The sequence below is a fragment of the Mesitornis unicolor genome, unplaced genomic scaffold, assembly GCF_000695765.1.
Source record: "Mesitornis unicolor isolate BGI_N332 unplaced genomic scaffold, ASM69576v1 scaffold18442, whole genome shotgun sequence".
In the NCBI taxonomy this organism is placed as follows: domain Eukaryota; kingdom Metazoa; phylum Chordata; class Aves; order Mesitornithiformes; family Mesitornithidae; genus Mesitornis; species Mesitornis unicolor.
Window position 1 is genome coordinate 1 of NW_010171404.1, and position 12,973 is coordinate 12,973.

The window sequence follows — 12,973 nt, forward strand, 5'->3', positions numbered from 1 at the left end:
CCCCTTATTTTTAGACAGAAATGAGCGTCCCCAGGCTGGGAAGCAGCTCCGAGGGATGCCGACCCTCCCCATCCTCCCCCTCCCTGGTACCCAAGGCCACGGTTGCAATTTGGGTTCATGGTTTTTTTATTATTTTCTTTCTTTGCTGAGATCTAAATTTGGCGTGGATTCTTCCCCTGCTCTGAACAGATCCTGGAGCCTGGCTGGGGGAAAAGAGGGAGGCATCAGATGACATGACAAAATAAGTCATGTCTCTCGATTATTTCAATGCCACCCCCTCTCTCCCGGCCTCTGCCTTCCATTTTAGTCACTGACAGGCCATCAAGTATTATGGATATATATAATCTTTTTAATATCACTGACATTTTCCATAATGGAAAGCATGTCCTGTGTGCTGAGACATTCTGGAGGGGGGGTTGAATGCTGATGCTCCCACCATGCAAATTTGCACAGAGCTGAGGTTGATCTTGCCCTAGGCCCTGGTGCAGAAGGCCTGCGGGTTCTGCCTTGGGTGGCAGGGAGACGACGGTGGGGAGGCCACGTGTCTCCACAGGCTTTGCAGATCTCATCAGCCTGGCTTTTCCAACAGGCTCCAGCCTTGCAAGCTGAATGTGCACCTAATCCCTCTCCTGGCTGGAGCCAGTGAGAAGAACACTTCCAGCATCCAAACCATCCTCCAGGTCAACATGGAGAATATCCCAGCTTGGGTGGTAGGAGGTGTTCTTGGTTTTCTAAGATCCCAGGCTTCCTCTTCCTCTGTTCCCAGTGCTCCCAGTTCAGCTGACAGACAGCTGAGGCAGGCAGCTGCCCCTGTTCAGGCACTGATTTTTTTTATAAGCAAAGTGAACCTCTCCATGAGGACAACACCCTACAAACTGCAGCAGAGCTGTACAAATGTGGGGTTTGCTGGGTGGCCCACAACCCCACTGTAAGAAGCTATGAACCAGCATGGCTCTGGAGCTGATTTCTGACATGCTGTGACCCCCTCTGCCATTGAGAAGCCTCTGGAAGTGCAGTCAGCTTCTGCTTGCAGCATTTTCCTAGAATCTCCCTTCCCAGCCTCTGCAATATGGTTATGATGTCTTCAGGCCCTGACTCACATGATGAGTTTGATATGCAACTCCCAAGGCCAGGAAGGTCACTCACCTCAGTTATTTAGCAAACACAGAACAAATTATTAACACTAATACAAATAATGCCCACGTTTGGGAGAGGAGAAGGAATACTCTACTTGCGTGGCTGCTAGGACTTGGCATTACAGGCACCAGAGCACCCATGAGTCCTCAGAGTACAGGGGTGACCAGTGCTGAGGGTCTCTGCTCTAATGCCAGAGCCTGCACCTCACACCAGGTCTGTCAATGAGGATATGTGTTCTAAAGGCGTTTGGAGGAAGCCAGCTCTAATTTCACTGCAGTTCCAGCCCTGTAACTTTCACAAATCAATGCAAAAGGAGAAAAAAAAGGAAAAAAAAAAAAAAAGGAAAAGAAGCTGCTGACTTGGAGAAAGCTGCAGCAGCCGGACAGCAGAGCATTGCACTCGCTGGCCCCACGCATCCCTTCCTGTGCGCTGCTTGTACTTTGTCCCTTGAGCACATTCTTGTCCAAGGCTGTAAGAGGTACTGGCAAGATTAATGAAAAAAAAAAATTAAAAACTGACTATTCACAGCATTCAGGTCAGTTCTTTGTAGAAGTTCTTATGCCACTCGCCTGCCCTGGGCAACCAGGCTCCTCCCTTGGTAGGGAAAGGGAGATCAGCATAGGACATTCTTCCATGGTACATAACTAATGTGAAACTGCCATCTACCTGTTTTCATATTAACAAGTTTTTTTTTGTGAGTAGAGGTATGCACAGAGCCTGGTTTCTATAGCCTTGACTGCAGGCATAGATCTTGTGAATGGACTTTGCCATCTTTTAAGCTAAAGCTACCAAATAAAAGTATTCCTGCCTTTGAGACAGTCACGTTGCCTCTATAATGTACAGACTCCCTCTTGCCTAGAAACAGATGGCTTGAGCTGTTTGAGTTGGGCATATTCACAAGCTGATAATCATCTCCAGGGAGGCAGGAGCTATTGTCAGAGCCTGTGAGACACACCCCAACTTCAGGCTTTTTTCCTTTTAATTCTCAAAATGCTGCTGAAATTCTCACTACAGGAATGCTGAGCAGAGACATTCCCCTTGTGGGTTTGTGCCCACTAAGCCAGAAGAGGCTCCTGGCTTCCACAGATGCCAAAGTGCTTCTCACTAAGAGAAAGCATCTCCAAATATGAAGGGCCTCACCTGGCCAGCAAAAAATAAAATTAGAAAAATAAGCTGTGCTTTGCCATGGTACTGCTGAGAGCCAAGGGGAAGAATATATCCTCTCCCCAGAGACAGCAGATGAGTTAAAATGAGAAAGCAAAAGAAAACAATTCAGCAGAAGGAACAGTTATCTTACACTAGATGCAGCTCCAAGACGCGTGTCAGCACGGCTGCCAATGTAAAAGAACACGTGCCTGAGGCGCACACGCCTGGTGCAACTGTGCAGCCATGTACAGAATTTGTAACAGCAATGCTCAGCACGGATATGCATCTGCTGCCTAAGAACCTCAAAGGCATCATGAACCTAAGCTAATAATCTACAGTGATGTCATTTCCCTACAGGGCCAAAGCCTCTCCGGGAATGCCGTCCGGCTGCTCCGACAGCACTGGACTGCCATACACCAGGTACTCCCTTGGTGCCAGGTCAAGAGAGACCTGTACCCTGCATTCCAGCCACGATGCACAAGGAAACCCAGACAGAAAGTGGTGCTGAGCCCAGGCGCCAACACAAGGCCTAACCATGCTCACAATATTTATGGCATGAATTTGGCTAATTTTAATTCACAAGTAATTAGTCTTGGAAGGAAGTAAGACATTGGGGCATGGGCATCTTGAGCTGGGTGGAAAGAGATGGCAAGATAAGCACAGGAAGTAAACTCATGTGCAAAACCAGGCAGGGTGGCACACCCCTTGGGATAGTGCATTTTCACTGGTATCCTGATCGCCTCAGGAAGCCTGCTGTCAGCAAGTCCTGAGAGGAGACTGGACAGTCAAAAACATGATCAGAAATGGGATGGATTTTTCTAAGTTAGCTCATGAGTACAAGGGACACACTCTGCTCACTCAACTGCTAGCCAAGCAAGATCAAGAAACAAAGAATAAGACATATCTCATGTTGACTGGCGCTTTTAAATTCTTCTTAGCAGAAATGTCAGTTTTTTCTAGTCTTAACAGTTTCTGAGGCTGTGATATTTCTTGCCTTGTCTCTTCCTGGCAAGCGATCATCTGTAGAAGTAACAGATGATCTAGCAACAGTCTCACATCCCAGCATGTCAGAAAAGAGGCAGCCTAGCATTTGTAATCACTGCATCACTCCAGAAAGAAGAATCTCCACTTGATCTGTGTAAATATGCTGCTTTATTTTTCAAAAATGAGTTTATTTCTAGTTACAAACAGTTTTACTCTACTACTTGAGAGCATCTTGTTTCTTTAGGTCTGCAAATAAAGCAGCCATTTTGCTCACCATTGAACCCAGCAGCCCATAAACCTGCAGCAGAAATGAACAGAAAGACAGTGGCAGTGAAAACACATGAAGAATTCCTGGTGACAAGACTGACAGACAGAGAGATGGCTTCTCACGCAGGAGCACATTAATGTGCAGGCATGCACACAACCACATAAAAGTGGCTGCCTGCTAACAGAGCTTAACTCAAGTAATGACTTTTCTGGCTATGAAGTGTGTTTAACGTTATCTGAGATACAATTAATTCTGCTGATCCCTCAAGAGTCCACAGGCATGTTAAAGACATCCCAGATAGAAATCCTGCACGTGGCTATGTGATGGCTGGATTTATGTTAACAGACTCCAGGCTGGAATAAAGGACATCTTACTTTGTACTTCACACTTACCTTACCACAGCATTATGGACATACGCTTGTCAGTTTTCTGAGTTTAACAAAATGCTCACCTAAGCTTCAGTGTTAGTTTACAAGCAAAGAACAAAAAAAAAAAACCAAAGATATAAGTTCTGGTCACACTCACTTCAACATAAAGGTTTTCCTGGTATTTCCTGAACAAAATAGGGTCCACCTGCTCCCGGAGATGTTCTGCTCTCTCTGTAGTTACTTCTTCCACAGGCTTTGCTCCCTCTTTCCCCTCCTGTGATGAAGTGGAAGATCTCCTCTTTCTCTCTTCTTTTAACTTTCTGCTGCTTTGACGTTCCTATTCAGGGACAGAAAAAAAATGTGATGCAGGTCAGAACACCTTTCAGGTTATTGCAGGATGCACCTCCCAAGCAGCACCTCTTTCACTGAATTGGAAATCAGCTCCAACTCACAATACAGGATCTCTGAAAGGATCACACTGTCCCCAGCACTTAGGTTTCAACAGGCATCCCAACACATACCTCTTGCTCTTTCCCAGCTGTCTTTGTTCTTTTTTTGCCTTCTTTATCCTTACCAACAATGGACCTTCTCCCTTCTTTGCTACTGTTTTTTCTGCCTTCCTTTCCTCCTTTTATAGGCTTTGTTTCTTGCACTGCAAAAGAAAGAATTTAAATTACCCAAAAGCAACATTTTCATACCCAGAAAGACAAGCCCACTGCACTCATGCAGTGGGATTGCATTACTTCTGCAAAGTATTTTCCTCTTTTTATTAATGTAAGCTGTACTGCACTGAAAGCCAATACCTTGAAGAGTACTTCATTTAAATAAGGAATCAACAGGTCTCAGACATTTATCAGAACAAGCCTGTAAAAGAGCTTATAGTGAGACAGGGATTTCTGGGTTATTCGGTGTTAAAACCATTGCTACATCTAGCTAAAGTAACAGGCTTATTTGTGCAGTGTTTTTTTAATGATGCCAAGTCACAGATCACAAATAGTATCGCACGACCTGCCATTTTTTCTTATGCAGTTTGTTATAAAAGCTTTGAGGGGAACTAAAGTTGCGACTTCAGTTGAAATTCAGCATGTTTCCTGGATTTCCAACAGTCCACAGAAACTGGCTGCTGTGCTAAAACTACCATGTATTTACCTGTTTCCTCTGGAACATCATCTACATAGGTGGTATTCTCAGGCAAGCCCAACTGGGATCTCAGCCTCATAGAGCAGCTCACCATACAATCAATTGTTTCACGCAACAACTGGAGCCTGAGAAAAGTACCAGAATCAGAAGGGAGACAAGTACAGCAGTTGCCATCCTGTTTTACCCTGTGCCCAGGAGTGGTGGCATCCTACAGCTGAGAGCTGTCCTGACCAACTAAACCAATAAAATATTACCCCCCAGGTAAAAAAAATCTGTGCAAATGGATGCTAACTTACTTTCCTCATGTTTGAGCCCTCTGAGGTCTCAATGGTTTGCAAACCAATAGGCACACATGGACTCATATTACTATGAAACTAGATCTCCTGCTCTTCAACATGACACATGTTGGCAAATCAGCATTGACCTGCTCTCTGCGTTTACCAGGAGGAACCTGCATTACCTACATTTACCAGGAGGAACCTGCTTCTTATTTAGAAGCAACTAGAAGTTGTTGATATGTTTAATCTAAAAGTCTGAGTAAAGAACAGAGACTGTACAAGGGAGGATACAGTTATCTGAGTAAAAGAGTACAGAAAATTACCCAAAGGTTTCATGTAGACGAGAATAATCTTGCCAGAAATAATCTTGTATACTTCCCAGAATTAATATCCTATTCTAAACTTATCTCCAGAAAAAAAAAAACAACACATTTGGGTCCTAGACAGCTGCTACAATTAATCTGTTAAAAAAAACAGTGTAAAGAAGACTTCTAGACCTCTTATAATTATCTGCATTCTGAATCACAACGCTTGCAACAGAGCTGGCTAAGGCTGTTGATCACACGATGCATTTACAAGCCTTATCTTGCAAAGGTAACGCACCCGATTTGATACAAGAGATTTGTCGGAGTTGGCCTCTGTTTAACACGCAGCTCCAGTACTGCCTTATTGAGCTGGCTCAGTGCTGCTTCTTGCTGCTCCTTGTTGGGGATTGACTTTATAGCCTGATGTGAGAGAAAACACAGGGTCCATGGAGCACTTCTCAAGTCTTCATTCCCAGTCATCTGGACTCTGAGCTCAACAGAGCATGTCACAGCTCTCTTCCTGGACACCAGTCTGAAACCAGGTTGCACTGGGCACTTACGCACCCAGATGTGGCCACACGACCCAAAATCTGGGAAGCAATCCCAGACTTCCCAGTTAGATTCACAGTAAGCCCCTTTGAAACTTCACAGGTAGTTAGTCCCTGTGCTGGAGAAGAGGGATTCTGGCAAGCTAGAAGGCCCTGAAGTAAAGATTAGTTATAAAAGCAGCAACAAAGTTTCCAAGAGAGCACTACAGAAAAACTGCTGACAGAATCCAAACCACTATTGCTTTAATCTGGGGAGGTCTGTACTTATCCAGAGCCTGTCATGAGAGCCCTCTTAGTCCTCTGATGAATAGGAAGGACTCTCCAAGAAGAGGAGCCCTTGGGGAAGCCAGAGGAGGCTGTAGGATTAGCCTTCCCCCCTGCATTCAGTCTTCGGATGACAGAAAGCTAATGTGGGAAGAGCTTAAAATATCTATTACATTGTGTGGTTCTCTTCTTCACGCAACAGCCCTCAAAGCCTCTCTTGGGAATCTCTTTACAAGAGCACTAAGGGCGTGGTCAGCACACAGTAAAGTGCTTTTCTGTGACGCACATCATAAATCATCTCTAGCTCACAGCACATTGGAAGCAGACCTTTGGGTGGGCTCACACTAGGGTAGACCATGCTATTTGGAGGGAAAATGAGAACACCATCAGCTTGTCATAGCATTAGAGGGAACAGGGGTGACCACCTGCTTAAAGTCCTCGAAGGACAGGTTCCATCCTGAGGGGCCTGGTTCTTCCTTCTTCACGTTCATCATTTGACTTGGAGACTCCTCAAGTGTGTTCTTCCAACTGAAGACTTCCGTGGTGCTGCTCTGAGAGGGGGGAGCCTCTGAGGCACTCCCCCGATACTGCACATCCTCTGCAGTGCTCTTCCGGCCTGAGGGCACTTCGTCCTCAAAGGCTGAAGGAACAGCTATGTGCTGTCTCCACAGTTCATGCACCTGTTGTACCACTCGATGCTGATAATGCAGCTGTGGTAACGGGGAAAAGGTAAATAGTAAAATGAGCTGTGCCTTTCCTCTACAAACCTAATTGTTAAAGCCGCCGTGGCAGATTGTGCTATTTCAGTTGTGCAGCCCATCAAATAGCAAACATCACCTCAGGATTCTTCCGGTGGAACAACTCTTCCTCTGTGACATAGGCATCCACAGGAGATGGGGTGCGCTCTGGGGTCCGAATTCGGACAAGAAGTTCTTTCACACACTCTTCTACTATAGTAGCTTTTTCTCGAGCAGCCAGGTCACTCTGAGGCACCACAACAAGCACAACATGTGTTAAGACCTCATTTCAAATACAGACACACAAACAAAATCACACCCACACTAGTAAACAAATGTATACATTATGTACAGTTACAAGGACAAGAATAACTGCAAACCCCACTAAGCAGAGCAATACTTAGAACAACTTTTCAAATAAACCCTACAAATCCTCCCCCAAAGTATACTTTTCAAAGCACAGTGTAATTTTCACTTTATACGTTAACTGATATCACAGTGTACGACACAATCCTATCCCCATTAACTAATGAAATTCATCATCAACAGAAAATTCATTCTCCAAAGGACCAATGTGAACAGTTTAGGAGACACAACCATGTCTTTATTAGGAAGATTACAATAGGCTGCATAGTTCTTTCATTTTATGAAGCACACCTGCTCAAGTATGTACAGATGTTCTGTAAATAAACAATCATCTCTCCACCTTAATTGCATAGCAGTAAAAATACCATGCCATCCACTCCCACCCTTATTCTCTACTTGCATATTAAGTTCAAAGCTCACAGCTCCCCAGTTACATGGTTGGTTACCTCCAGCTTCTCTCTGAGGTCAACCCATTTATCCTCATACACAGCAACTGCCCAAAGGGTCACCTGCAGCAAAGCTCCTCCTAATAATTCAGGATGTGTCCTAAATGCCCAGGACTCGCTGAAAATGCCTGCTTTCTCTGACTTGAAAAGAAAGGAAAACTCCCTAGTTTCTCTAGGCAAAATTACACCTGGAATAAGAGAGAAAATGCATCAGTCTGAGAGAAACCACCTGGTTAACTTGACCCTTTTCCAGCCCCAGCCCAAATATCCTTATCCCTGTACAAGACTCCTTCTCCATAACTGAGCTGGTTATCACACTTTATCTCTTTCCAGATTTACTCCCAGTCACCATGTTACTGAACTGGTGTTATTTCTACTGCACACTCCTTTTACAGCAAGCTCTGTACTCTCTCTGGCAGATTACGCCCAGTTTGCCATTGGAAAATGATTCACTTCATAATATTCCACCCATTTACATTTAGAGTAGGAGCAACCTCCTTTCCTTTGAGTCCCATGAAAGGGATTTGCCTTGCACACCTCTTCTGGTGTGAGTCAGCTCTGATGCCCTGGGTGGCTTCCTAAGGAGAATCACCCAACCGGCTTGCTCTGCCATTAGTCAGACTCCACATCTCAGATAACTCTTGAATACGTGCTCTCTGCTGTATGTACGAAGATGTCAGAGATCAGCAGCTCTCGTACCTGGTCTTGTATCAAAGTAAAAAACCAGCATCCTCAACCCCTTGGTTTCTCTGGAGGGAATCTGGTGGGGAAGCCTCACCCAGTTATAGTAGATGGCAGTTGTGCCATTATTGCTCACAGTGAGGGAGCTTTTAGCTTTCTCACCAGCCAAAGTCTCAAAGGTGATCCGGGCAGCAATGCCAATTTCACCCTACAAGGAAGAGGAAAAAGACAGAGATAACTCTTTCTACTCTATCTTGCAGGATTTATCTTTTCTGAAGTCATATCACAAACAAGGGGTTGGGTCTTGGTAGGAGAACTTGTAAGGCTGGTCCCGTGAAGCAGCCATTATACAGAGAGAGCCTGGGAATCTGAGCTTCACACCACAGAGAGAGCAACCCCTTCTGTTTCTAGATCTCTCTGGAGCAAATGTAGGGATAGTCCTTTATGCTCAGAATAAATCCTCCATTCTCTGGCCCGGGAGTAACATTCACACAGCTGTGATTTGGAAACTCAAGCAGGCTTAGCTTAACTAAACAATAAAAACCACAAGATTACCCTGCAAGAAGTGGCGTCATTGATCCAACGAGCAGGCTGGCCACAGAAAACTAACGACGGACCTTGTACTTCTTCTGGAACCACAGGAACCACATCCTTCCCTAAGGAGTCACTGCTAAAGAAAACAAGAGTTTTCATGAAGTGAAATTCACTTTCAGAAAGCAGAGAATCAGAGGTGATTTAGAAGGCCCTATAAGAAATAATCTCAACTAATGCTTTTCCACATCAAGTCTTTAGAGACAGAGCCCTGCAGATGTGGTAAACTCAAATTAGCTACTTGTCACCATCAAGGAGAACAGGACAGACAGAATATTAAAGAATTATATCTGCTTAAGGAAGGCCGAGGGTACATGACTGCATAAGGAGAAAAGGCCCTCAGGTTGCACCGTTACAGATGGACAGGACAAGCAAAAGAAGCAAATTAATGATGGAAGTGAAGGCTGGAAAAAGACAACCAGATGGAGGTAATTTAGGGCAGAATCCCCACCCTGCCTAATGTAAACTCCGAAGCCACACAGAAGGAAGACTGGAGGGCAGGCCTCAAAAAATTTTTTCTCTGATTCTTGCTCCTTAGGCACAAGGGCCCCAAGCACAAAGGAACTGCTCAATTCCTAAATCTGATGATTATAAGATTAGAATATGTCTTTTATTGTGCCCCAGTGGAGAGTCCTCTCTGTTCTGGATAAGAACAGCTAAGGATACCCTTACAGACTGGTGGTGCAAACCCAAAATTCTTAATTTCTGCCATGAAGTAAAACTTACAGGGTCTCAGACTCTTCAGAAGTGGTGGAACGTGGAAAAGGCTCTGCTGTGACAGATCTGAAAGGCTGCCCTTTACCAATCACCTCCAGTCCATCCAGATCCTAGACATATAGAAAAATGACCAAGTTGTGCTTTCTCGTTTTATATAGAAAGGAAGTTAAAACACCAGACAAATGTCCCGAGTCAAATAAAGTGAAGTAGAGATATCTTGCTCCTATGATGGTTTTCAGAGGTATCCATTGAGTGTTTAAGAGACACAGGAAGGAACCAACTCTGGGTCTCCCAAGAATCCTAGATGATTGCATTCTCCACTGCAAATGATGCGTGGATAGGGAAAATCTCCTTCACACATGTTTCTCATGCCCAGAGCCAGGTTTCAGAAAGAAAAGTGTTTTAAGAAGAAGAGCTACGTGCCTCCAGGAGATTATTTCAGATGTGTGTCTTCCATCTACATCAAAGTCCTACACCAGTATTTGGCAGGTGTAGGTCCTATGCTAAAGGACTTAAGAGTGGCTTTGATAAGTATCTAATGACAAGTCATCAGAGATGTTACCAATAGCTTAGCTCTTTCACATGAGCAGAGCAATCCGGATGCAGAGGAAGCAGAGCTCTCACCTTTCCAGGAAGCAGGGTAGGGAGACTTCGGTAAATGAGGTCATGTTCTTCCTGGATTTGCCTGTAATCCTCCGAGTAGTTCATCAGTAATTCATCCTCTGGCCTCTGAAGAATTTCTATGAAGAAGAAATGTCAAATAATTGGTGCTGCACTTCTGGGCACACCCTTTATCACTACTATTGTTCACAAGTAATCCCCTTACACTGTCCTCCACCAAATCCACTGTCCTTCCCTCAGCCAGAGCCATCAGGTCACCTCCTCAAAAAGTCCATGGCCACTAGCAGTGTGAGGAGCTCTGAGAACATGAAAGTAGACTGCAATGGCACCAGGATTAACCCTGGTTGGCTATGATCAAGCTTGCTGTGGTGCCATCAAACTCCTCCACCTGCACACAGAATTTCACAGAATGAGGCCTCAGCTTTTCTCACCTCCTAGATGCTTCTCCTGCTTTTTCCTGACTGTCATATTACAGTGCCAGTTCTGGAGAGCTTTTTGCTGTGCTGATGGGGTCTTATGAACCTTTTTCTTCTTCTCTCCTCCACGTTCCTCTTTCAAAGCTGGTGCAGTAACATACTGATGAGGAACCTCAATAAGGTCTGCTAACTGAAGAGAAAGGAAATGTTAAATTAACCTCTTCATGCACACGCTGCCACCACAGTGAAAATGGGAGAGGGGAGGAGAATTCTTCCTATTGATAGTATTTTTACCTCATCACTCTGAGAAGAACAAGAACGGGGCATTACAAACATGCTCAGAAACAATGGAAGGATTTGTCTGAGTAGTTAGACTCAAGCAATGGCGTTGCTGCAACACCAGCGCATCCCTTGCACACCTGATGCCATCAGCAGAAGCACATATGGAAGGAGAAGCCTTGGTAATTCTTCCCTCCATGACCTCCTCCTGCACACAGGACTTCTAAACCTGCTGGTGCGGTTTCTCTGAAAGCAAGCCCTCCTCCAGAGTATGACGAGGCTGGGAAAAAACACACCTCAGGCCTGACCTGTTCCTGATAGGTGCTGAAAAACATCAAAAGGTGCTGTTGGCACCGCACTCCACCTCTAGAAAAGTTGCACACAGCAGCATTTTAGTAACTTTACAAACAAACCTGAGTGTTTCCTCTGGCCAAGGCTTCCATCTTGAACTCCTGTGGACTTCCCAAAATGTGATGGGGGAGAATCTTTGCACACCCATCACCAAATGGTCTTGACCCTACAACACACACAAACCCAGAGCCAGGTCACTAAAGCTAGGCTTAGCAAAGACAAAACCCAAAGAGAAGATGTGAAGTTTAACCCTACCTGAAAAAGTCAGTGGTTCCCTGGGTGTCCTTGGGGAAGCAGAACATGCCACGAGAACATGTGACACTTTCTTTGTCTCTTTCGGTTGAGATTTTCGAACGAGGTATTTCGTTGTAACTGGAATGCTCCCAGGATCATGGGGAGGGTGTAGAGCATGGAGCTTCAAAAAAAATTGAAGAGGCAGATAACTTATCCTTCCTTTCAAAAAGATTATGTAAGGATTGATAATCCTTTACTTTTAGCAACTGAACCCGATGATCTGACAAGTCATAAAAAGGACAGACAAAATGGAGTAAGAATTGGACTCCAAGAGTGGGTTTTGGCTTAAGTAAATGGACAGCACCTTCTGTTAAACACACAAAATGAAAGGAGAGTGACAGTTAAGGTAGCTGTTTCTACCAGTAGAAATACGTACTTTCTCCAGGTCCTCCTCCTTAATTGCCAGTGCCTGGATGTCACTTCTTCGCACAGCACAACAAATGGGCTCAGTCTCTTCTTCGGTTATTGACAGTTTTTGTACCTTTTCCATGTTGTCTGAAAAACAGATGAAGAGACCACCTCCTCAGTCTCCCAAGGAAGCCCCATCTTCCTCTTTCAGCCTGGTTATTCATTTCCAGCTGAATTACGTGTTGTGTTGGGTTTGGGTTTATTGTTTTGTTTTTTTTTAAACATAAAACAATTAAATTCAGCATCTCTTATAATTGGAAAATTAAACTCTGAGAAGCCACAAGGACCAAAACAGGTCACTGGGATTCATCTGTCTCACGCTGTAGTCTCGATGAGAGACAACAGGTAAGATAAATACAGCCTTAACTTCCTGGGAAGTTTCCTACTTCAACTGCAAGCACAAGCATGCAGCCACCCCACACAGCGACACCACACTCTCCAAGCACAACTCTTGAGAGCAAGCCACTGGATTTTCAGAAGCTCCTAAATAGCAAAATAACTTTTAAATGGCAAAACGCCTGCCGAGACAGGTGCCAGGCAGTGTTCGGCCACAGCTAAGGCAATGCCACCAGGGATTTGGTTTTCCTCTTATCCTCAATCTGCAAGCCTCTCCAGCTGGGACTGGCTC

General features: G+C 44.8%; 1 protein-coding gene across 1 annotated transcript; it reads right to left on the reverse strand.

The window, feature by feature from the left end:
• Positions 1–3,484: 3,484 nt before the first annotated feature.
• On the reverse strand, positions 3,485–12,427 carry MYCBPAP (MYCBP associated protein). The gene is made up of 16 exons (XM_010180025.1): positions 12,314–12,427; positions 11,869–12,058; positions 11,706–11,809; positions 11,029–11,203; positions 10,601–10,716; positions 9,986–10,086; positions 9,224–9,338; positions 8,687–8,876; positions 7,988–8,175; positions 7,276–7,422; positions 6,864–7,148; positions 5,925–6,046; positions 5,015–5,168; positions 4,425–4,523; positions 4,061–4,240; positions 3,485–3,565 (listed from the first exon to the last, which is right to left on the reverse strand). Exons 1-16 carry the CDS (start codon positions 12,425–12,427, stop codon positions 3,485–3,487), a joined length of 2,361 nt encoding a protein of 786 aa, XP_010178327.1.
• Positions 12,428–12,973: the final 546 nt, after the last annotated feature.

Excerpts from the sequence above, each read along its gene's own strand:
- MYCBPAP (XM_010180025.1), bottom strand. The coding sequence starts at position 12,427 with ATGGAAAAGGTACAAAAACTGTCAATAACCGAAGAAGAGACTGAGCCC. Across the intron at positions 9,339-9,985 it reads TCTGAAGAGTCTGAGACCCT|CAGTGACTCCTTAGGGAAGG; the intron begins GTAAGTTTTACT and ends TGTTTTCTTTAG. Across the intron at positions 8,877-9,223 it reads ATGACGCCACTTCTTGCAGG|GGTGAAATTGGCATTGCTGC; the intron begins GTAATCTTGTGG and ends TCTTCCTTGTAG.